Consider the following 26,044-nt stretch of genomic DNA (forward strand, 5'->3'; position numbering starts at 1 on the left):
TAAATAATCACGGAGGGCTGGGACGGCCCCTTTAAAGCTGACCTCTACAGTAATACTCAGCGTCCATCAGATTTATCCCGTGGCTACTAAAAATAGAGCAATTATTTACCAGGCATTTGCTCCGACGCGCCGGAGCACAGACGGACGGATCCAAAGGATTTGATCAGGAATGCAGTTCAACAGGTGGTCCATAGATGGAGCTCTTCTCATTAGAATATACATTACACTACATTACAAGGCTGTCCTCGGGTAACTGCTCGCTGTCCTTCATTCCTCAGCAGCATCTTTAGCAGGAGCAGAGCAGCACTCGTGGGCTCCGTGCGGGCAAACGAGCCTTCTCCCCTTTCCTTCTCGTCGAGGAGAAACGTTGGAAGAAATCCGACCGAGGTGGACGCAGTGTCCATCTTAGTTGTGCTTCTCTCTGCCTTACTTAACACACCGGACCCCCTGTGAGGGAGTGTCAAACCACAAACCGCCAGGTCCCCGGAGCAGTATGACTTAATTGAGCTATCCTGGGAAATCTAATTACAATAATGCACAGAGGATTGTGTAATATTCCCTCTGCTTCCGCCTCCGACACCTACCCCTCACACTGCAGCCGTGAGACACACAGCAGGGGGAAATGAGAGGGAAGGCGCGAGAGGACATGTTTTTTTTTTTTGTTTTTTGGGGGGGCAAAACATTTCACAGGGAGATGTTATAATCACGGCTCACGGGCCTGTAAACCTGCAAACCCATAAACCTTTAAAGAGGCGTCCGTCAAGACGCCAGCGAGGACCAAACAATGGCGCCAATTTTTATTTTTATTTTAAAATTACTTTAAATTGTCGTAGAGGAAACGGCTGAGCCGAAATGTGCCTGGGCGGCGGGGGAGAGGAGTAGCAGGATGAGAGCGCACTTAATTTGCTCATTTGATGTTGCACCGTGCAGCTGGGCGGCGATCACAGCCACGTCTCTCTGTCGAGAGTTATCGAGCATGTCGGCGCCGTTCGAACGCGGGCATTCGCGCGCGCGTCCAGATGAGCGGCCCGCTCGCTCCTCGAAACGATTTGCCCTCTGACGACGGTGCTAATCAAACCGAGGAGCGTCCCAAAATGTGAAGCAAAAGGCTGCGTCTGGTAGCCGTGCAGTAACGGGCTGTGTTTTGTTTTTTTTTTTAAATTCAGCGTCACGTGCGAACACCTTGAGGTGCGTGGGGTAAAATATGATCAGATCTCGGGAACGCAGATGTGATTTGTGTGCAGTTTTCTTTTAACGTCGACGCGCGAGGTCTGTTTGCGATTGAGTGCAAGGTCAAAAGGACACAGGGGAGAGGCTGAGTGGGGAGCTGGGGGGGGAGGGTTGCTACGGTGCCCAAGGCCATACCAACGCAGACGGACACCATATTGAAATTAGCAAATGGACTGCGTAGTGTCGCTTGCTGCCCCATTTGCAGTCCCCTCTTCTTCGGGTGATATACAGATGCACCGGGCGAAGGGACATCACCGTTCGGATGGGGCCGAGGGGCGGCGGAGGTGGGTTTTAAGGGGGGGGCTAACCTCCCTGCTGTCCTAAAATGAAATGGGTCGGGCCTTATTTATTTACAGCATGTTTTGCGCTCATCCCATAACACTGTAAATTACCCGCGTGGTCAAGGCTCCCTTCTCAGGCAAGGAGACGACAGTGAGAGGAGGAGGGGGGGCATAAAGCATGTGATCTGTGTGATATTTAATTCCGGAATCACATATGATCTGTCAATTTCCATATATCACGCTTTACGAGTCATATTTTAAATACAAAATCACGTTTATGAATATAAATGTGTGAATTACGAGCGGTCATATGTGTTATACGGCCTACAATATGCCTATAGGCCCCCGACGCTCCGTCTCCCCAATATTTATGAGATTTCCGCGGTGTATCTCATAAGAGGATAAGGGACGGGTGATTTCCTGGCACTGGTCTTAGGTGGTTGATCGTGTATCTGTTTGTCACTTCACACGCACTCCCACTTCAACGTTCATCTTCTTCTGAAATGACGCGAGGACGGTAATAAAGGGGGGGAAATTTAAAAATATGAAGTGTTTTTGGACAAAATGGTTCGTTTGATACGAAAAAGAAAAAGTCCGACACACAATTATACAGTAAAGGAGTGGAGACACTCAGTGTGTGTGTGTGTGTGTGTTTGTGTAGAGAGAGAGAGAATTCCATCAGAGGGAACTCTCTTGGGACCAGACCTGGTCTCTGGCTCAAAAAAAAAAAAAAAAGAAGAAGAAGAAGAAGACAGGGGCCTCCTCCATTATGGCAAACAAGTGCATTTGCTTTAAGGCCAGTGGAGATTTCTAACCTTTGCTTGACATGCCGAAAAGGTCAGGCTTCCCTCCGGAGTTGAGCCTGACCATTTCCTCCCCGCTGCTCTGGGCCCCGCCTGGAAAATCCTCCCGGAGCCGCAGCTCCCTGGGTCCACGGTGCAAGCGGGCACGCTGAGCGTTAGCTCAGCAATCTGCACGCGTCACAGTTTTATTTATTTATTTATTTTTGTGCAGGTTTGCTCACACAATTAATTCAGTTTATAACTCATGAAGACACAAAATGAAAAGTAAATGTACACTGCTGCACATAAAGTTGGAATAAATATACATATATTTTAAAAAACAAACAAAAAAAGATTCTAACTTTATGGGCAATGGTGTAAAAAAAAATATAACGTTTAAATAATTCTTGTCCCGAAAGAAAGAGACAATGACACACGCACGCCCAGATGAAGCAAATGTCTTAATATGATTCCAAACAGAGGCCCGGCGCGCGGTAATAACGCTGTAATTGCGTTAAACGCCTGTGAAGAGAGCCCGCGCGGCGCCCTGTGTGAGTTTTTCTCCGTTTGATGGACGTATCCATGCTTATCAATGTTCCTTATCTCCCTTCATTATTTCCAAACCAGTGGTTAAATTGGAAAAGCCCATAAGAACGTGTGAATACATGGCAGAGGCAATAAAACAGCACGGAAGAAGCAGAAGAAGAAGAACCCCCACCCCCCATCGCCACCCACACACACACACACACACACACACACGCCTCACCAGCAGCACATCCTGCACCAGTGTTTTCCTCGGATGCGGGGAGATACATTTGGCAGATAGTTGGAAATATTTCTGCTCCCCACACAGCTTCATATCAGTGAGCAGCACAGATAAAGATACAGTTGGGTAAATAAATCTCAAATGAAGGAACAAAACCCCTTCATGTGCAGTTATCTGGGTGTGTGTACAGTTTATTACCTATGCTTTCTCACAGCACTCGTGTTCCTACGATGAGTAAACACTGATTTTAGTTACTTCTGTGGCGCCCGGGGAGGAGGAGGAGGAGGAGGAGGCGGGGGGTCAGCTCGGCCTCATCCTAACTCTTCTTGGGTGGTGTTACTCCTCTCTCTGTGGCCTTTGGGACTTTTGTTTCCCCTCAAGGGATCCCACTCAATTCCTTACAGTGAGGCCAGTTCAGACAGCTTCTTCTCAAAGACCTGAACCACAGGTTTGGCCCCGAAACGTCGCTTAAGAGACTCGATATAAGATTTCACTCCGCCTTTTTTTGTTTTGAGACTCTTGCCCGACTCACATCGGGATCAAAGCTGGTGTTTGAACTACACTTACCATTCTGACGGCCTCTCCTTTCACTGTATGATTGCATAAATGGTCCGGTGACAAACTGGGACAAAGGTCCGCCGGTGGCCATTAAGGGCTTTTTTAGGGCGGCAGCTCGACCGTGCATTAAGTGGTGGCGAGGAGAGGAGGGGTGTAACCTGATAAATGCACTTAAAACAGTGAAGATGGACAATGAGAGGGCGAAATCTCAGATGGCCTGGCGCTCGCGCATGTGTGTGTGTGTGTGTGTGTGTGTGTGTGTGTGCGTGTGTGTGCCTGCGAGGCACTTTGACAGCCTATTGATCAGCCAAAGAGAGTCTTGGGCAGGGTCAGAGGTGTAAGGATGCATGGCTCAGATACTGTTAGTAGGGACAGGTGCAGCGCAGCAGTAACCAGGATCTATTAGGAAATAGATCTACTCTGGAGTCAGTCACGTTGTCGTTGCCTTTGTTGGAAATCAGCCGCGTTGTTGACTGCTGGCATTCACTCCCAAGAGCCGGTGAATTTTCTCCCGCGGCACGACGCACGAGAACGATATAGCAAAAAACGGGGCTGCCTTTTGGAATTGATGTGACGTAACGTTTCTGTCTGGGACATTGATAGCCCGCGATTGTGAAAATGCCCGGCTCCTGTTATTGAATAGTAATAGGCTTGTCGGCCAGTGCCTCCAATTTCACAAATGGAGCAATAAATACACATAACAGAATCAGTGGAACAATAAGAATGGCCATAAAGAACGGTTGTGCCTCAAAAACAAGGGGGAGAGCGCGGGCGGACGGGGCGGAGGGAGGGGTCAAAAGAGAATTTGACAAAGGAGAGAGATGAGAAGTGTGCGCCGGGAGAAAACAAGGGAGAGGAGAGTGGAGAGGAAAGATGGTGGCCCACTCTTCATTTCTGTGCCACAAGCTCTCCTGGGCATTTACGTGCTCCGTTTTCAACCTAAGTGTAATTTGAGCCCTGGGTTGATACAAAGTGTATGCAGCAGCTCTGTTCAAACCCAATCACTCACCCTGACGTGTAATCCTTTCCCTCACCATCATCAACGCTGCTTTGGGAATAATGAAACACACTTAAGCAATACACAGCAGTCATACAGCTGCGAGCGGGGCCGCATCTTGATGAGATGCCTCGTAACTCTAATGAAAGGTGTTTTGACCTGTCAGCGGAGGTAAATGATTGCCCTGCTACTGTATCTGCGAGGAACGGATCGACGGCAACATCCGGTCCGACCGGACGGTTTCGCATGAGAAACGAGGAGCGCGTTGCTTTTAAAAATACTCCTCCAGATCTCGTCTTTATTTTATTTTTCTCCCCCTCTTCATCTTGTTTCTCGTCTTGTGACGCCATTGTTTCCACATAGAGGATTATTGCAGTTAATTGGCTGGCAAGACATTATTTCAAAAAGGGAAATTGGCTCTTATAATTATATAGAGAAGGGAATACTTTAACTCCCTGGAATATCAGCTTCCTGAAATAATGGAGCTGCAGCCCCTCACTTCCCCCACCACCACCGCCACCACCACCGCCACCACCTCCATCAGCGTTGGCGTGTCTGTCTGCCTGTTTCCTGTGACGGATCCATTTTCAACAGTTCCTGGCCCTGCAGTGGCTGCGGTTGATTGGTGGGCGGCCGGGTGGCCCGTGTGAATCTCTCGCTGGCTTTCCTCACTCCGCCCGCCACCAATCTCCGGTCTTCTGGGAGCGCCCCGATCTTCTCTTTGTTCCGTCCCATCGCTGAACTCCCCGCTCCGTGTGTGTGTCGCGAGACTATTTACAGTGCGCCCCCCGAGCAGAGGGCAAGGGATGCTCGGCGAGCTGCTGCTGCTGGTTGAAAATGACACGTAAGACTCAGAACAGACTTTCCAGCCACAAACAGAATCACAGAGTTCAGTGAGTATTTAATTCATTGATCCTTTACCTTTTTGAAAATCAAAACATAAAAGTTACACAGATATTGGTGATTCAACGAGATATCAATGTACACCATCGCCAAATGATATATTTCACACCATAAATACTCATAGCACAGAAGCAGGAAATCAGTCACCTGCCCCTGTCTGCAATTTTGTCATCAAGGGACCAATTCTGACACACAGATGTTCATATAAACACATACCCGCTTGGTAACCAAAATGAGAGGAAGGAGGAGGGAGGGGGGGCGGCGTCACACCCACTGATGGCCAAGTCGTATGGTCAACGTGAAGCATGCTTTACTTTACAAACAGATCCGTGAAGAATGACGGGGAGGAGGAGATCCGTAACTACAATTACAAACATTTTGGCAGGAGCACTGAGGGAAACGGTCTTCGATAAAAACATGGATGGCTCAGGTAAGTTACAGACGTGAGGCTGATATAGAGCAGAAAGAGTTCAATCAGAGAAATATTGACAATATGATAATGAGGTAGTAGCCAGCAGGGCGCTGCATACTTTATTTTCAATGGTATTTCGGCAACCTACTGTATTGACGCTGATATATTTACACACGTAGACACAGCTTGTCATGTAAGACGTGTTCGTCTTTTACTTAGCACAGTGTCATATTGCAAGGTAAAAAGAAAAAGAATCAAAATCATTATGGCTGATCATCTCGGGCCACTACAAAACTGTTTTTGGAAAGATTCTCTGCAAAAGTATTCGCATTTATACTGCAGTTTTTTTTTTTTTATTGAAGTAAGCACAAAAGTCTTTTCATCGGTAGAGCAAATCAAATATAGTTCTGATATACAGGATACATGTTTCTGGGTAGAGGGGAGAGGAATATGCCACTTAACGGCACACAAATCCCCCCCCAAATCGAAGTAAAAAGCATGCTTTCAGCATGGCTTCAGTCAGAATTGGTCCCTGTTGTATTGCACAACAGTAAAACAACTCGAGTTATAATGTCACCCTCTACAGTGGAGCTTGTTAACTGGACAGCGGCTAGTTCGAGTCGGGGATGAATAGGAGTGGGCGTCGTAGTGATCCTTCGCTATGTGGCCAATCGGGCCGCTGTATAAAAAGGCATGCCGGCCGCTGGATCAGTGCTGGCCAATGATATCACAAGCATGGCAGCAACTCTACCCTACTGCAATGTCAGGGATTCCTTTGATCACAGTATCATATTGTTGTGACAGTGCCACAATTTATCACATCACATAAAATCCTTCAGCAGTATAAGCATTCCCCTCCAACACATTCTGTCCCACATGGAGACCAGCGGCTCAGTTGGACTGGACTACAGAATTACTCACACGCAGCGTAATGGACCTAAAACTAAACACGGGAGAGAAGGGAGCGTGAGATCTTTCTACCACCAGAGATCGGCACTGACACACTGCTGGAGCATGCTGACACTTTGTTTCTTGCATAGCTATTCACACGTGTGTGCTCGGGCATCCTGAGCTTTTCCCCCCTCAGATGCCCGTCCGCCTCCCCCCCCACCCCCCCCCCAGAGGAGCGTGGTGCTCTGCGCTGGCCACCGTGTCAACATGAGGTCAAGAAGAAGTGTTCCACGTGTCTACTGTAATCCTGTCGTGGAACTGTGAGGACAACAGCCACCCGCCGCTTTAAAAATAAACCCAGTGTGAAGTGCCACCGCTCCGGCGCTGCACCTGCCATTTACCTCCGTTCTGCCGGAGCCCTGTAAATGCAGGCGCGGCTATTAAAAGACGGGAGGTGTCTAAAATGGCGAGAGCAGATGCTGGACACCTTGCTCCCTGTGTGTGCGATGACTCCGCCACAGGCTTAAAAGGGCCCGAAATAGAGCGGTTGACATATGGGCCTCTGATTGTTTGAACACGGAATCTCCTGGACTCGTGCCACTGGGCATAAATCCTTTGATTCTTCCACACCAAACCGGCTTATTTTCTTTCACCTGCCCTCGGTCGGGTCGTTTATTTGCGTGTCGATTTGCCCAGGTTTGAACAGTGACCAGAAACAGGGGGTTCAACAGGTTACGTGAACAGCACCAACACAAACCACTGCGGAGGAGGAGAAGCACCGGTGTGAAACAGTGGTACGTCGGTGCGTTCCACTGGTGGGACTCAGATACTCACGAGCGTGGTCTATCAGCGGCAGCCGCATTCAAAAGCACATGAAAGAAAAAGTTAAGCATGGCTCCACAACAGCTCCCTTTATTGCTGAGTTACTACAGAATAAGACGACTGACTATTGTACCTGCCTATGCTAGTTTGGTTAAACATGGGACCAGCAAGTCTTCCAGTCTGAAACAGAGCCACATAGATCACTTACTGCTCTGGAGAGGTATATCCAAGGACATTTAAACCGATAAGAGTTCACATTTAGCCCCTCCCCCTCTTCCCTCCCCGAGGAGGAGTGCAAGAGAAAATGGCCACCAAGTTCACCAGACTCTGAACTGTACACTCTTCCAAATAATAAATATGTACATGTCCTGGTTAAGTCCAGGCAAAAAACACAACTGTGAGACAAGTGAGTCTGTTTATGGTTGTTGACACCTCTGCTGTCTTCAGAACTATTTTTTTTTTTTAGGAACTTCTAGTTTTCTGAAAAAAAGAATCTTCTTTATCTTGTAATCAAGACCTGGCAACTACTTATTCTGAAGATGCTGAGGGGCAGAGGGGTCCTTCTTCATATACAGTATGACCACTTACAATTAACAAAAACCAAAAAAATTATTACTGTACATAGTATTTCTTATATATTTTAAATTAATCTGCATCATTTTTATATTTATACTAATAACCCAGTTTTGCATTTGTTCTTCTTTTCTTTTTTTTTTAAATTTCGTGTCCCAGGGTTCCAGGTAGAGGAGGAGTGAGAGCGGTCAGTCTCTGTCCTGCACACTCGGTGGGCGTCTCCCTCTCCTGAGAACCCTCCACGTCGGTTCGAGTCACTTTCTGCGTCGGCAATGCTGTTGCCGTGGCGAATCGGCCACCCTCCGATCAGACCTTGGCCTCCAGCATCTCCAGGAAGAGTTTGTGCATGGGCACCTTGCCCTGCACCTTGATGCTGTAAAAGTGCTGCACGGCCTTCGTGGCCGTCTGCCTCAGCAGGGGCAGGGTCATGAGCAGTTTGCCGGCCCGTCGCGGGTCCTCCTGATGCTGGCTGCTCTCGTAGTCCTGCAGCGCCTCGTGGAGCGCGTCCTGAAGCTTCTGGACCGCCTCCATGTCCTCTATGTGCATGGAGTCTGATGGGACGAAAGCACAGACAAGAAGCGTGAAGATTGATGGAGTTTCACATTTGAAAAGAAAAATGGAAGTAAGAAATGCAGTTTGGGACGGTGGTAATATAACATGAGTCATGGGAAATGGAGTTTTCTAAAAACAAAATTAAATCGCATGATTGATCTTTACTGCTCTGTCAGTAGCAGAAAGGTAAGGAAAACATTATCAGTATAACTCAGACCCTGACAAGATAAAGAATAGATCATAAAAAAAAGGGAAAAAAAAAGAACAGCTGCTTTGGTTTATTTATATATTTATTCTTCGCAGGACTGGGTGGCGTATTCATGTGGCCCTTGACCAGCGGGACTGAAAATCAATGTTATCCACTAGTAACAATAGCCTGAATAGCACCCAATCTGTGCTGAGTGAGTACACGTTAAACACCTCACTGTTCCAGAGGACAAACTGTTTTCGAACGCGAGAAAACAAAGAAAAAAGGATCCCCATTAGAGAATTGGACGGCAAAAACAAACGTGAGAAGAATACCACCTCCTTTCAATTAATTTCCTTCATACACCCCCTCAAAAGGGCCTGTAAACATTAACGTGGCTTTGACTTTAATGGATTTATTTGATGCAAAAAAAAAAAAAAAAAAAACATTTGGAAATTTAAACTAACATTTTTATATTGTTTCTCTTCTTTGTGCTAAATTTTATTGTGAAGAACTCAAATTGAGTCTCCCTCCGCCTCAGTTTGCCTGAAGCTCTCCCTCCTCCTGGACAGTTTTAGAGCAGTCTGCAGTTAAAGTCTGGCTTCCCTCAGGTGTTCCTCACTCCTGTAACGTCTTGCTACACTGCCACCGGTTTTTACTGATCCTACTGTACACCATGCTATCACACTCCACCCCCCCCCCCCCCCCCTCTGATTCTCGCCTTTCCCTGCCTCGGCTCCTATCTCCCAGCCTCTCTCAGGGACAGTCCGGGATCGCGCTTTTCCTCACCGGTTAACTGGCATCTGGCGCTCCGGAGGCAGCATGTCATTGGCTGTCTGACTCATCTCACCTTGGCGGTGCATATTTTACCACACGGGACAATAAAAGGCAAAACAGATTTCAGGCTTCGTCCCAAATTCATTGACTGGAACAACTGTATTCCCAAGACCTTGAGACATTTCTCACCCTGACGGTTTTCAAATCCACAGTGGTAAAATGAAGTAGGTCGTTTTGTAAAGTGAACGTGGGAGGGAGGGGGTGAGAGAGGGGGGATAGAAGAACAAAAGGCAAAAAAAAAAAAAGAAAAGAAAAAAAACTTAGATGAGGATGTGGTGTGACATAATTATCTCTTGTTCTTTTCACAGAGGCTGAATTCACAGCCTAACAAGCTCCGACTTTAAAAACCAAACCAACGTTTTGTTCCGTTTTTCCACACATGTGCACACGGACACGCATTTTAGCAATAAACCCGGTTTGAACCGCGCTTTAATGGAACGCTGTGCAGGAAGGGGGGAAAGAGGAGAAAATAAAAAGAGAGATGGAGACATCTCAACAGATGGGGAGGTAAAGGGGGCAGGAGACAGCGAGCACGCAGCTTGCAGTCATTGGAGGAGGGGCAGACTAAAAAAAAAAAAAAAAAAAAAAACAACTTTGAAGAAACAATTTCCTCGCAATCCATCAGTGAGCCCACGTCGATCCGATTGATAAACTGCTAATTACAAAATCAATCGCTATGAATTTTCACAGCTGTCAGACAGAGGGGCTCCCGGGAGAGTGATCTCCCAAAGACCTTGTTCTGTTCTGGACACCCTCCTCCTCCTCCTCCTCCTCCTCCTCCTCCTCCTCCTCCTCCTCCTCCTCCTCCTCCTCCCCCTCCTCCTCCTCCTCCTCCTCCTCCTCCTCCTCCTCCTCCTCTTCTCTCCTCGACCCCCATCTCTCCTCTCTCCCCCACCCCACCTCCCGACCAAAGCTCTGTTGTCTCAAAGCAAAGTCCCACCATCAGCATTTTCATTTTTCAGCCCCGGACGAAACAAGGGAAAGCGCCCCGCTGACCCAGGCGCGCATTGATCAGAGCGGGACAGGTCCTGCCTCCTCAAAAGGCTCCTGTCAATAGCAGCGTGCCGTCTCCACATCGGAACAAACGAGGCCTATCACTCCCTGATACTCATTCCATTCGACTTAACACATTTTATTGACAGCCCCTGTGCTCCTAATGAAATGCTAAATTTATCTCCCGTGGCTGCTGTGCCCTGCAGCTACTGTTATGGAGATGGAGGAAGAGGAGGGAGAGGGGAGCGCCGGAGAAATACCACAACACGGAAGGTGTTCAATTAAAAAAGCCCTCTCCCCCAGTTCCCCCGTCCCTCTTTCCCGCACACGGGCCTTATCTTCTCTCCATCTCTCCATCTCACGCTCCAAACTAAAGGTTACGCCGAAGACCCCCTGAAAAACTAAGAAATGTCATTTCTAAAACTGTGTTAGACAAAACCCAGTTTCTGGATATTACACTGTCTGGTGCGCGTTCCTCAGAGGTCCAGTCAGGAAGAGTAACTAATACACATGAGGAATCTCTCAGTAACAACTCCAAGTCTGGAGTGTTTAAAAATAAAGGCTTAACTTTGGTGTGCCTTTCACATGCAGTCTACATATTGAGGTTTTTTTTTTTTCATAGAAAATAAAATGTTAAAATCTTTACTGTTTTTGCTTAGGATTGTTTTGAATTTAACTCAGATGAGTGTTGTATTTATGGACTATATTTATAGTGTGGATATTATTCAAATTAAAATATTTAAATTATAACATCTGCGTCATAATTCACAAATTAAATAAAACGTTTTTTAGATAGAATTCAGTGGATGTTTGTTAAATACATTAAAACAATATTAAGAGTTTTATTATTATTATTTTTATTATTATTATATCTTAAAAAAGAATTAACAAAATTATTGATTTCAGTTTCTGATTAATTTAGTACAAATTATTTACATATTAGGTTAAAACAAAAATCAGACTTCTAATAAACATCAGTGTTACAAATATAATATTTTCATTGTGATAAATACATTTTTTATGTTTTATAACAGGATAAATTTTAATTTATTCCAAAAAATTAAAAGTAACATTTACTTAAATTTAAAAGCGAGTGTTTTGCAGTATAAATGTGTAGCGGGTAACACACCTGAGTTGGCCAGAGCGATGGCTTTGAGCGTTACAAACTCCTCCTTCTCCACTTTGAGCTTCTTGTATTTGCGGACCAGCTGCAGGATGGAGACGTAGAGGTCGAGCAAACCAGTCAGCCGCGAGTGCTCCTCGTCCATGATGTAGTCCTCAGCGTACACCAGCTCGTCTTCGTACGGCAACGAGCGGAACACGATGCTGAGGATGAGGATCTCCATCCAGGCGCTCTGCAGTAGGCTCATCTGGTCGCCCAGAGAAAGAGTGGAAAAGCCTGGACAGGGAGAGAAGGGCGTGCGTGAGGACATGGTAACATGTGAGGGTGATGTGTATGCATTTAAGATCACATCTAAAACAGTTATTCCATGTAAAAAATATTAAACAGAAAAAAGTGCTTCAAAGTAGAAGGAAAACCACGTGATGAAAGAAACTTTTCAAACTTTCGGAGCTGGAAGTTCTCCCCAAGGGACATGTTAGCAAGTGATGTTTAATTTTAAAGTCACGGCGGAAGGTCCTCTTTGAAGCCGGCGTCAGAGCACTTGAGTGGGCTTTACTGTAAGTGAGGACAGTAAATCAGTGCAAAGGTCTGGGATACACAAAGCGATGTGGTTACCCCTTGTATCCTGTCAGTCTTCTGCTGGTGTGAGGGGGATTAGCACCAGACACATTCTCATTGGAGGGGTTGAGGACATGACATGCACCGTGTAACAGGAGGAGGTGATGTGGGGACGTACACACATGCACACATGGACGTGTACGGAAACACAAACATGTGTCAACCAGGGAAACAAACAGACGCACACATGCACAAGCAGCTCATGACATCTATACATATGCACATAAATCCATACACATAAAAGCACATACACACACACACACACACACTCGCACAGCATCGGGGTCATGTGGTTCGAGCCCAGCCTGAACACCTGCTTAAACCCCAGGCCTCATTCTTCAGCTGAAATTGGCCTGGGAGCATTGAACCACTGTCATTTCCACTCCAACACCTCCAACACATATGCTCAGAATAGAACATTAAATAAAACAAACCGCTAGATCCCTCAAAGATGAGCTGGGAGAAATTCAGGTAAATTAAAACGGCAAAAGCCGGATAGACATCTCATCCCCTCATCCCTTCTTCCTTCATACTACCCGTTAGCTGTCAATAAACTGCATGAACCCCCCCTCATTTGTTCCCCTCCATCGCCCACCTCCCCTCCCCCCGCGCGGCGTTCCTGCAGGCGCCTCATTCTGACAGCATATTAGGCTCTTCAGCTCCGCCCCTGATTAATATGATTGCTTTTACAAGTTCGCTGTTGCCACGCTACCTGCCATCGTGTGATTAAGAGGCGATAGATTACAGTATTGACCAGGACGCTCGCTGCGCGTACGCCGCGCGTTTTCCCTTAAATATAAATGATCTCACTAGCCACTAGCCTGATGTTTATCGCATCCTGCCAGGAGAGCACGAACACACGTGCAGCCTGAGAAGAATAAGAGACATAATGAGGAAGCGTGAGAGAAAGCGGAAAAGATACAGGACGGAGAGGGAGACAGAGAGAGAGACGGGCAGAGAGAAAAGAAGAGCCGGGGAGAGTAGTACCTGAGTGTTCAATTTCCCTTATCGTGGTGATGACCACTGCAGGGGAAGAGCTGCAGGATACATTAATTAACAGATTGTGATCAGAATGTGAGGGCCTTCACATTTTGAAAGGGGAATCAATAGTCAGTAGAATAGAGTGCTAACTGAAAGGTGCCAGTGCCCGGCTGGACTGGTCAGAGGTCTGAAGAGCTCAAATTAGACCCAACAAAGCAAACTGCCGAAAGCACTAAAAACACTCGACTATTATCGGTGAAGGCAATAAGCCATGTTTTATAAGGGCCTGTGCCATTACGCATATCCGGACGTCATCTTAAAACCGTTTGTTGTGTTATTTCCTTGTCTGCATACGTGGCCATTATATCAGACAGAATGCGGACTGGTCAGAGGGAAATTGTCATGCACGCGTGGACGTGGTCTTGATTGCCGCATCAGGTTGGCATCGCAATCACAGGCGAGGCTCTGTGTAGCCTTTTAATGCCAAGGAGGACTGAAGCGGAACTAAAGCGCTGCTCCCAGTATGACAGCCGGTGTGAAGGCCTCGTTCAGGGCTTGTTGAAGTGGCTTTAGAGTTGTTCTGATACAACAGACACCTCTCAGCCATATGCACACACGCCGCCCAGCAGCCTACAATTACCTTTGACGCTAAAAGTCCTTGAATTTAATCCAGTGTTGTGAGATGGAGAGGTAGTGTTTTTCCCCTGCTCCATCCCCACTCTTCAGGGCCTAAATTATCGCTCCAAATGGGATCTCGTGTCGTTGCCTCGCCTTTTTCCACTCAATTTAATCGAGTAATGAAGTGACTTCCCGACTCCGCAGGTCACACGGCGCTCCGGCCGCAGCACTCTGAAGGTGGCCCGGTTAAGTGCCGTCGGAGTGGGTGATTTCCTCTAATGAAATATCAATATTTACATCTTCATTTCCAGCCCACTGCCTTGGCGGGGTTTGACCAAACATGACACAATATTGACCAAATCAAAGAGGCCTGTCTGTGCGCTTGAAGGGCCTTTTCCACTCCACTGCTGAGTGCAGTGGCAGATTTCCAACTGAAAGTCTTTGCGGTAGCAGCAGTGCAGCGTTAACGGTGCAGTTCTCCGAGAGTTTTTCTTTGTTCAGTTTGACTTACAAACCCTGCACAAACAGGGATCACACGTCACGTTTCAAAGAGATTTTCACTTTCAAAAATTGCCTGGTGTGATGTTTTTTTTAATCTTACATGAGCGTCACTGGAATTCGGATCAATCTGGACAAAAGAACCAAAATAAATGTAGAATACAGGTGACAAAGAAAGGACATAACGGACCGCTTGAACACCAACTGCATTAGCTCATCGTCATTAAAAGCTCAAAGGGTGAAAACAAGATCACTGAAGACCAACAACAGGAGCCAAAACCATCATCGCTCCCTTTATCTCCCCAAAAGCCCTCGACACTGAGCAGGAGGGGGCAGCCCAAACCCACAAACGGCTGCTTCAAACCCCATGCAGAGATTAATCAGAGCACTGTTTCATCTGCCAGAGCACAGGACGGTCCAAAATGAAATGCTGGAGATTTCTGTTGAGCTGGAGTTCATATTCTATTAATTTATTATTGTTTCCCTCTCCCCGAGGGCCATTAGCGCGGGTAATAAAAAGAGATGTAATTACGAGGCACGGTGGCCCCCTCCAGCTGCAGCCCCCTCGTAACTCACCCTCAATCAGACAACAGAGCAGACAGAGGGAGGGAGGGGGAGGAAGGAGGGAGAGAAAAGGAAAAAAGATGGCGATGGAGAGAGAGGTAGAGAAATGGGGAATAAAAAGAGAGGAGAAGATATGGGCCAGAGAGGAGGGAGATAAGAAAGAGTGAGAGCAAAAGGGGACCAAAGCATGAGGGAAAAGGAAGAGAGAGATAGAAGGAGGAAAGAGAGTAATTCTGGCTGGACAGGGGCTGATCTATCATGGCCAGCTATCAGAAGGACAAGCAGGCCCTGAAGACTTCTGCCCAGCGGCAATCTCACCTCAGCCAAGTCAAGTGCTCTCCGGGCTCCAGTTGGAGTAAAACTGCCCCTAACAGGACCCCAGAGGTTCAGCACGTCTTTTTTTTTTTTTTATAACCTCAAACTGGGCTGAATGATCATGCTGCCATAAGCTTATTCTAAATCAAAGCGGTTTTATTTCAGATGGCAGTTTAAAGAAGAGAGGACAAGGGGAAAATGTAGGCACCTGCGCTTTGTATAGATTCTTCAAATGCGGCAGCGTGACGCACAAGATGTACATCGAGCAGTTTCATACAGTAAAGGTGCGAACGCGCGTGGATCCGTGTGTGTCTGCGCTTGTGTGACTTGCAGCTGCTGACCATGATTCTTCTTGAATTTACATGACAGCGTCAGGAGGATCCAATCAATAGCAGCTTGGTAATAAACTGCTGCGCTTGACATAAATAATTTGACCTGAAATCCAGCCACATGTACAACACAAACGGCTCAGTTTGCTTCAAGCTTTTCCCTGGACACTGATTTGATGACACGGAATCTGTTTTTATATTGAACAAAATCATGTGGATACAATCTAAATTGACTCGGTGAAGAAGAGGTTGATGACTGAAAATGAATCGCTCCGGCGCTCTCTTTCAGGACAGTCGGCTATCTGGCTTCTTTCGACGTGATAACCAGCCCATTATCCCATTTTAAGTAGCTGGGGAATGGGTGATTTGACCAGCAGCCTGTGAATGGTACGAGGTTGAAGAACGTTAAATACAGTAATCCCCTTGTTTTAATCTGCACCCTTTGACCCCCTGACCCCAGCGGAGGAGTTTTTAGCCCTCCCCAGAGTCCCGCTGTCCAATACTGACTTTACACGTCGCAGTTTAGCCCCAAAGACGAGGACGAATCAGGCTTTAATCATTGCTGTAATTACACATAATTTATCTTCGCTGCCATCAAGTAACATTGCTTAATGAGGGATGGCGCTCTACTGACGATTACTTAAAGTGTACATTAGCATAAATGATTTCACCACATATAAAACACCACCCAAATTCAACGCTATGGTTTTAGATTTTTTTTTTTTTTTACAAATTTCCTATCCTTCAACTTGGTTAAAAATGTGTGCCCGTGTAATAGCAATGCTGCATGCTCCTGCTCATATGTCATAATATCTAAACAAAGCCATCCCCCCGCCTGCCTGGCAGATGTCTCCTCCCTGACTCCGTGCAGCCCTGACTGCCTGTCTGCCTCCGATATACCCCCCATCTCAACCTCCCTGCCTTCCTTCCACTCTCCTGCCTGGGTTCAGGCCTCAGCATCCACCTGATTGCTCAATCTATCTTTATCTCCTGTGTTGAAGCCTACGTCAGAGGGTAAATTGAATATACTAAGAGCTGTCTGTTGGTGTCTATATTTAATAAAGTGCACTGATGAGGTGCTGATTTATTGCCGGGCAGTATTCACACTCTATTACAAGGAGATTACGCAGCTTGAGTGGGATCAGGCTGGCAACACAGTAAGTAGATTTCACAATTTAATGGCAAAGAGAAAACAGGAGCCCGGAGGGGGCTGGAGGAGGGTGGGTGATTACGGTGGAGGGTTGAGCTGACACAAACACGACAACATACAAGAGGCGCGATCTCTCTTCGACATCGCCGCCTCCATGCTAACAACTATCACGCGGAGCAGTTGTCTGTCAATTGCAGATCTGATGAGCTGGAATCCAATAAAACACAGATGATGAATATTCCCAAAACACCGGTGATGAACAGAACTACGCTAACAAGCCTGATTCATTAGGTTCTCCTGGCCTGAATCTATCACACATAAAATGCAGTAAGTGAATTAGTTGCACTGAATACTATATCAGTGTTAAATGAATTACTTAAACAGACTTGGGAAATAAACTACATACGTTATAAATGCTTTAAAACCTTTAAATTCAAGTGGTGACACACCTGATCAGAAATATGTTTTATTATTGTGTGGGGGCGAAAGAGCAGCAGCAACTGAGAGCCAATGTTTGCTTGGCCCTTTAGCCTTAAGAGAATTCCCAGCTGAAAACACGCAGGCCTGGGAAGCCAGAATGAGAGCTGGCACACACCAAACAATGAGCACCTCTTGTATAAACAGCATGCATGCCAGTTTTAACATACGAACACGTGACACTCCCACCGTGGGCTGCAAAAGAAGTGGCATGGCACGGGGCTACAGGGGTCACACTAGTATCCTGTCACTCCTGAATAAGGCAGTAGTGTCAAGATGGTAAACAGATTTTAGAGTACAGACGCTGTCAGTGTACTTAGTATCTCCCTAAACCTCTTTGGACAGAGTAAAATGCAACTTTACATGATGGAAGGGGGGCAGGAGCGGTGGACAGTGGACTGCTATGTGTGTCAAAGGTTGTTAGCACCTTTGGAGCAACAAGCCATCTGTCAACATCCCCCTAACACTGCTCCTAATGACCCTGCACCCCTCGGGCAACAGCCGTGTTACACTCTGCTTCATGGTGCTATTTGGAGCAGGGACACTAGTGTCCGAAAGCTCTGCAGTGATTATCAATTAATCAAAAGCAGATTCAGAATTAGGGAGAGGCTGCAGTCCGGTACGAAAGAATGTGACACCAGCCCAGGCGGATTGATTAAACATTATTTAATCTTATTCGCCTAAAATCGCAGAAGAAACTATTTAACACCTAAAAAGCACTTCATGTATGTAAACCGACCTTTCACGGCTGAGATAACAAAGCCGACACTAGACCCAGTAAGAGATATCATCTGCACTAATGATACAGCTTTGTTATCCTCCAGTCGTCCTCCCATTAAAACTCAATAGGGCCACTCTTCTCCACATTATGCCACTTTTGAAACGCACTTTTAAATGCTAGCTAAGAATAGGAGGAATTAAAAATCAATTGGGACAAGGTAAGTGCCAATTTTCATGACATTTAAATTGTTACATTTGGACTTTAGTTATTGGCCCATCTGCCAATGGCCTAATCAATGTGGTCTACTTCATAATGAACTGTTAATCTTTTTAATGCCGTTGCCCAAGGCCACAAAAATCTATCAGAATACAATCAGCAGTTTTTTTCCGCCCCTTTCCTTTCTTGTCCTGTAGTTGATGGAGGGGGAAGAAATATAGTGGGAGCTGCGCATGGTAGGCTGCCCTCGGGTACCGTTGGTGCATGGAGTGTTAGTGCATGAAGTCTCGCTCAACCAGTGAACCGTCTCTGATCAGGTTCAGCCATGTACAACTCAATTATGCAGCCATTTCATGGCCAGAGGACACCCACTGTCCTAATACAGACACCACCACAGGGACAGACACAGACCAAGCACTCAGCTCAAGTGAAAGTCTTTTATAATCTAAGAATATGTGTGATTTCACACTGAGTCAATACGAAACCAAAGCAGAAGTGTGTGTGTTTGTTTAAACAGAGCCAGATCTAAATAATCTATTAAAGTCTATCATCTCTCAGCGAGTGCAGATTGTTTATTTTAGCCTCTCAGTCCCAGACACTTGCTCACAGAGCAAACAGACACTCAGGCTTACCGCCTCAGGTTTTTGGTTAAATGATCATTATTGACACATTTGGAATGTTCCTCTCCTGTAATCCCATTAACATTATGAATCTATCCTCTGTACAAAACGTGTTAGTATAATCTGATTAACAGCGCTTCAGCACTGTGACTCACAAAATCCGAGCTAGTGTGTACACATATTAAAATGATGATGCAACTCAGGAGGTAGGCTAAAACCTTTTCAACACCGGTCAGTATTAAATAATTTCTTAAGCGTATGATTAAAGAAGAAACGCCACAAATCTGCCTCTAAAAATACACATAAGTGCAGTTACACGCTCTTTTTTCTCTTTCTGAACGTATGTCTGCAGTAGTGAATGACACTTCCAGGCTCTTACAGTCTGTTCTCAACAGTCTTGCCTGTCTGTTTTGTGCCTGTCTGTGGCGCTGGAGTAATTTTTGGGTCACAACGATGATACTGTGTTATCGGGTCAGCTGTGATCCAGTCCTGAATAAGCTCCTTGGTTAAACTCTCAGTCTGCTGACCATGCATGGCCGGAGTGATTCAAACTGTTTAGATGCGTAAGGGACCGGGGCTGAGGCCAGGGGCTGGGAGCATATCCATCTCTAATCTCCTTACTATCAGATCTGTACCTGATTAATACCCCTCCTTCTGAGAAGTACTCTAATACCTTTTCAGTACAAAATGCACCTGGCCGAGGTCAGCAGGAGTCCACTTCGCTCTGCTGAAAATAAGTAAATCTATGAAGAGGGACTGAAATTTATCTTCAGAATTAACTGGTGCATGAGCAAAGTATGTACATGTCTACATGCATGCGTGTGTGTGTGCAAGTGTTATAATGATATCGCACATTTCCTGCATGCTGACAGCTGTGTGCCTGCCCAAGGTATGCTGATGAAAAGAAGGGGTTATGGAGTTGCTGCTGAGGGACACATTCATTTAGTTTGTTACCCCTCCGTGCCTACAGCACTCTAATGTTATAGAGTTATGGGGGTCAAGCGCAAGATCAAGGAGAATCTGCCTCGGCTGCAAAAAAAGAGCAGCTAAACAACATGTTCTCTGTCAAAATCAGGAGAAAACTCTTGAAGGAAGCAAAATCTGTGCTGACGTGAGGTGATGTATCCTTAATTTAACAGCCTCTTATAACCTAACACCTCGTCTATCATCGTCTATGGGCCAAGGAAGAAACATGATTATGCCCATCAATAATTCAATGCCGTGCGTGTGCGTGTGCATTCATGTGTGCACGTGTGTGATATGATGTCTTGTTTGATTGGGCAGGTCCCCAACTTTGCTCTAAATCTCCCCGGTGATTACAACATACATTGGCACTGGGTCTGTGTCCCCCTCTCCATTCAATGCAGGGATTTTGGACGCACTCTATTGATTTGTCTCTTGCACAGTAATGTCCATTTTGCAGCCCCTCAATCCTTCTCACACCCAGAGGCTGTGTAAGCAATTATCTACGTGTGTGTGCATGTTTATTTGTTCAAAATAAGACAAGGCAGGAAGAAGGGAAAGGGAGACAAAATTTGTCTCTTTTTCTTTCCATACCTGGGATGTGCTTAGCCCAGCCGATGATGACCACCAGCTCACGGTCAGCCAGGTCGCACAGCGTAGTCAAAGCCTTGATGTCACTCTCCGGCATGGTGGGGTCAGGCATGGCATAGATCTTCTCTGGCTCTGCCACCAACAGGTGAGACACTATCTTTGTGACTGAGGATACAGGAGGAAGGAGTTGGTCATCAAAACAAAACAGAGGGCAAAGGTAATTTCAGTGCAAAGCTTGGGGAGGCACAAAGATGCAGAGCTACGATAAACATGACAAACACAGCAGAATGGTGACCTCCCCTTCACATTTCTTTTATTATTACAGGAACTAATACACGGAGCTTGAATTTGTATGAGTGAAATGTGTTGAAAAAATGCCACAGAGAAACACTTTTGTCCTTGAGGGCGTTGTTTAATATCGGTCATCTGCTCAGAGACTTATTATAATTCAGCTCTGACCAGAACAATACATGGCCTATATTTCTGACCAATGAACTCTCAACTGTCCAAACATGGCAGAGACAGAGACAGGGGAACATGAGTCTGGCCTAGAATTTTGCCTCAGTTTTACCTGCTTGTCGGCCTGGCAGAGGAGGAGGGGCGACGGAGGAGGGAGACAATGGGCTAGTGACGGAGCAGTACTCACGGGGCTTTTTGGTGGGAGGGGGGAGCGTCAAGCCCAGGTACGGGTTGTTTTCTGCGTCCAACCTCCGCTTGTACTTCTGTCTGCCCCCTCGCACGCGATCCAAACGAACTCCTGGGGTAAAAAAAAAAAACACAGGAGGGACATGAAGATGAAGAGTGTCTCTTTACAGAATAGAGTTTAATGGATATTAAATGCACAGGAGACAACATTAAATAAAATGTGTTACAGTTATAAATACACACGTGTGTGCAAAAAAAAAAACTAAAATACTGGGTGATTTACTAAAATGACACCCACACATATTATGTATTAGATCATGCGCAAAAGCAATAGTGTGAGCCGCGGTGCCGGTCTCTAATATGTATATAAGCAATATAAATGGACTGCATAGTGGCATAAGTGTGCATCTGTGTGTGCGAGCATGCATTCCAGTGTGTGTGTGTGTGTGTGTGTGTGTGTGCGGATGTGTCAGAAACACGGCTGCCTTCCCATATGTGGTCCATGCCTGGCTGGTCTACTGTGACACAGCTGAGCCCAGAGCAGGTCTAAACATATGAATATTTAACGCAGGGTCAATGATCTCACAGACTGGCCCTCTAATTATTTAGCTTTTGGGGTGAGGCAGCCTGCATACTAATTAGCTGCCAGCTACTCGCCTCTGTGTGTGTGTGTGTGTGCGTGTGTGTGTGCGCTCAGGTGTGTCTCTTCAACGTCCCGAAACTTAACCAGCGTACAAGCAAAGGCACAAACTCGCATACAATGTAGAAAGCCTCCACTGTCATACCGCAGATAGATAACTAGGGATTGCTTTCCCATAAAAGCCCCTTATTTCACCCCTCTTTCACTGGAGTAGCACTGAGGCCTTATCACCCCCAGCCACACCTAGGGGGCCAGGTTCCACACTGATACTGTAAATGTCAAGCCGGCTTCATCATAACATAAGTTATTTATTATCTCATTATTTGATAAGAATGTTTCCATTTGGATGTCTTCTATTCTATTAATTTTGTTAACATATTTCATCTCAGCTGTTCCATTCATTTGATACCACCGGGCAGGTATTTGGTTGTTTAATGTAATTGTATGCAAACATTTATATCCCGCATCCCCACATTTGGAATAGCGCGTCGCTGCTGCCGCACAGTCTAAATATACCTGATATCTTAATCCTGTCAAGAGGGAGAATCCCTTCAATTTACCTTGTATGCATAATGTAACCCCCAAACAAATTTAATACTAAAGGTTGGATGAGAAAGGGCTCAATGAAATGCTTGTGGTGGAGGAGGAGTTAATTTGTCAGCTTCCAGCGTCCTCTGAGCGAACAACACCCGCAGCCAGAGCACTTCCTTGATGATTTCATCACTTTATAACAGGGAGGACGGTGTCAAACCTGGGCATTGTGTGGCCACTGCAAATGAGCCTAATACAATTTGCCCATCAGCAAGTGCTCTTGGAGAGGATGAGTTTGGATGGGTCCCATGCACAGTGATTGGAGGTCGCTCGGTGAACAGGGGAGAAAGGAAAATGGGATGATGTAAGACAGAAGCAGTGGCCTTCATTTAACAAAGAGGAATTTAGAGATTTATGCAAAACATCCCCTTGATTTTTTACCATTTTCTTACACGGCTGTGGCTCGTTTCCCTCTCAATTATTAATGCATGGGGGGGTCCAGTAAACTGTATTATCATGTAGCTGAAGAATAGAGATTTCTTCTACTTATATAAATTATTTGATTCCCTAGAAACACAAATCTGATTAGGATTGTCTTTCAATTTCCTGACACTGACAACCTACTAACCTAATTACCCCCAATTCCCCACAGAGCCTCATCCTTTCCAGCAAGAACCAGGGAACCAACTGACGGCATCTACCTGTACGCGCGCACAGATACACAACGACAAGTTTTACATGCATCACATCAAATGACAGATTATCTTGGTGTTGATTAGCCTCCTAATATCCTTAGTCTACCGCATGGGTTTAAGTACTTAAAAATTTTCCACTTCAGCTGGGATGATATTATTGAAGGCATGGAAAATTCCTCTCATTGTCGAATGTGATGTCACCACTTTCTACGGTTTCTTCCGGCTCTCCCGTTGAGCCTGACTGCTGCCAGGTGGCTACGCTTCTGCTCTCCTTGTTCCTTTCTGCCAGTTGAGTCATGTGGCTGTGTCAGCCAGCATAAAGCCAGCTATGAAGGTAGATGGGTGCCTCTTTTAATTAGAACAGTCCTGGCCATAATTAACAGATGCTGACAGGAATTAAAGCTTGGCACTAACCTGTCTCATTTTACTGTCCAACAGGGCCAGACACAGGCAGAGAGGAAGAGAGAGTGATTAGAGCAGCTAGACAGATTCATTCACTCATGCTGTCGGGCATTATAGCCAGGACTTTATAGGGGCCTTTGCGGGGTTCATGTGTCCCTTTGGTGGCACCCGACCCTTTAAGTGGTCTGACTCTGGCTGGTCTCTTGGGCTCCCTCCAGAGTAAACAGTAGGTGTGTTATAAATGTACAAGAGAGTTGAGTACCACCTCATCTAAAGTCATCTCGCTGTTTTATGGGCTACTACTCAGTGCAGCGAGGGTAGCAGAGGGTGAGCTCGGGTATCATCTCTTCAAAGGAGGGTGCTCAGGGCGGGGGCTTTTGGCCAAGGCGGCTGGCATTTGTGCACGGATTAGCGCAGGCCGTGAGGTGGGGGCTGAGGCCAGCTGACCTAGGGCTCTTCTTTCTCTCCAAAAACAATAATAATCCTCTCCCAAGCACACTCCTACAAAAGGGCCTGTCTTCACTCACTTTGTGTGGCCGGTCGTGGTAGGGGCCCTTATTTTGAGTCCCTCACCTGTTCTGGGTGTCTCTCCCTGGGGAAAGTGTCAGGATGTCTGGGATGGTTGGCAATGCCAAGGGGGGCTTAGGCCGACCCTATTTTAGCTGGGAAAATCAGAAGGCCACATGGCAAGGCATGGTGAACCTTGCCTTTCAAGGAAGCCGCCCCGCTAAACTGCCGTCAGCACTATTTCGAAGGGCCTCCGTTGCCAGCTTTGCATGCTTGTAAGTGTGTTGCAGCATTTTTAATCACGAGTGATGATGAGCGAGGGTAGCGGAAAAATTGTCACGCATTGCCCCCTCCTCATCTGCTGACCCCTAAGGCTGCCATACTGACACTCTCGTCACATACTCCATTTACAGGTTAGCTACAATATCCCCGGTGAGCTGACATCCTCGCTCCTACTGCTAATTGAAAAGACTAAATGCCACTTAAAGTACTCTTTCAAGTCTAAATTACAGCAGTGTAAAACATTTTAGGTCAGGTTGTGCCACAGCATAAGCCTCTTATTGCTTAATTTATTGCCATCACTGCTTCTTCGAAGCACCTATATGTGTGAGTGTAGTGTGGTTTGTGTGTATGCGACTATAGTCGGGCTATTGTGGCTGTTGTACATGTCAGTTTTCCAACAATGAGAGGTGGATTGTATATCAGTACAGACACACTTACTCCTTTGTTCAGCGTGTGTTCACTATTGTCACACTGTTCTCTTACAGTAAAGACATCACACGCACAACATTATCACACAATGTGAGGATGGAAGAAAAGAATATTTTCTTTGTTCAGATAAAAATATTTTCAAAAATATCATGTATTTTCCTGCACTTGCTGTGTTCATCCCTGGATGTGAAGGAATCTATGTGTGAGTGAGCGAGAGAGAAGGGAAGTCAGTGCAAAGAGCAACTTCCACTAGATGATGTCAATGTAATCTCTCAATACTATCTTGTTTTCTCTCTTGCTTTAAGCTCTGATCCGTTTCCATTGATCAGGGGGAAAAACCTGTTGCCCCCGACATTTGATTCTTCTATTGATCACTTCCTCCTTTATACAGTCAAGGGACAGTAAAGCTACTCAACACACAACCTCCTGTAATCTGACTGCTTATCTTTAAAGATTATCCCTATACATCTTATCACACTTTCAGATATATATTTGCAGAGAGTGGCATGTGTGGGTGATGGGTAGATACTGACACCATATGAACCTTTATTTTAAAGAAACAAAAACACCATGTAACATTCATTTCTTCAAAACATTCCCAGCATTGTTATACCTGCAGAGACAGTGATGGATTTAAACTCGTGTCTCTTTTGTGGGGCCACACTTTGTTGGAGCGGTAAAGTTATAATTAGGTGATTTTCCATTGAGACACAATGTGACCTTTCTGCAGTAACGAAAGTAAGTGGCAACCTCAGTCATATGAGCAGTGGCCATCTCCACATCCTGAGCCTGAGCGTGGCGTTGAGCCGACGGCCTCGTAGAGCTTACAGTGGACACGCACCACGTGACTCTCCTTCTGCTAAGTCTTGGTGACGCTAGGCCCCAAAAGAGAGCTGCGGCAAAAATGCGCCTCACATCTCCCTGCTAATCACGGCAAAAGCGTTTAATAATTTTGATTGGGATGAAAATCAGTCGGTTTGAGAGGGATCTGCGATAACTCCAGCACAATCAAACCACGACAAAAGCTGCAGTGTGGTGACGACAGCCTCTCTGTAGAAGAGGAGAGACATTCTTATTCTGAGAATGTGCTGAATACACAGAAGAGTGCATTAGAACCCCGGGCTTAGCCCAAGTCTGCATAGTTGAGTTTTTACACTCTTTTTACTCTGACCCGACACCGGTCATTCATTTATAGCCAAGGCTACATATTTTTGTAGTCTCTTATTCTCCAAGATGATATATTGGCATAAATTTTTCATCAGATAGTAATGCGATTACTCTGTCTTTCTGGCATTGAGGCTTTATCTGGCTGCATGCAGTCCAGGGGATTCTGTTACTGTGTGGG

General features: G+C 46.0%; 1 protein-coding gene across 11 annotated transcripts in view; it reads right to left on the minus strand.

Annotated features, from left to right (window-relative positions):
* Positions 1 to 5,495: 5,495 nt before the first annotated feature.
* Positions 5,496 to 26,044, minus strand: part of esrrb (estrogen-related receptor beta) — a 43,344-nt gene continuing 22,795 nt past the window's right edge. For 9 of the 11 annotated variants that reach the window (XM_047611864.1, XM_047611863.1, XM_047611867.1 and 6 more), the window contains 4 exons: positions 21,140 to 21,325; positions 20,572 to 20,733; positions 11,914 to 12,183; positions 5,496 to 8,766 (listed from right to left, as the gene is read on the minus strand). In XM_047611864.1, the coding sequence (XP_047467820.1) occupies positions 8,522 to 8,766; positions 11,914 to 12,183; positions 20,572 to 20,733; positions 21,140 to 21,325 (863 nt within the window). In that variant the 3' untranslated portion in view covers positions 5,496 to 8,521. The remainder of the gene's footprint in view (positions 8,767 to 11,913; positions 12,184 to 20,571; positions 20,734 to 21,139; positions 21,326 to 26,044) is intronic. The other 2 variants (XM_047611861.1, XM_047611862.1) reach the window with 1 other exon arrangement.

Source organism: Mugil cephalus, chromosome 17 (assembly GCF_022458985.1).
Source record: "Mugil cephalus isolate CIBA_MC_2020 chromosome 17, CIBA_Mcephalus_1.1, whole genome shotgun sequence".
Lineage (NCBI taxonomy): Eukaryota > Metazoa > Chordata > Actinopteri > Mugiliformes > Mugilidae > Mugil > Mugil cephalus.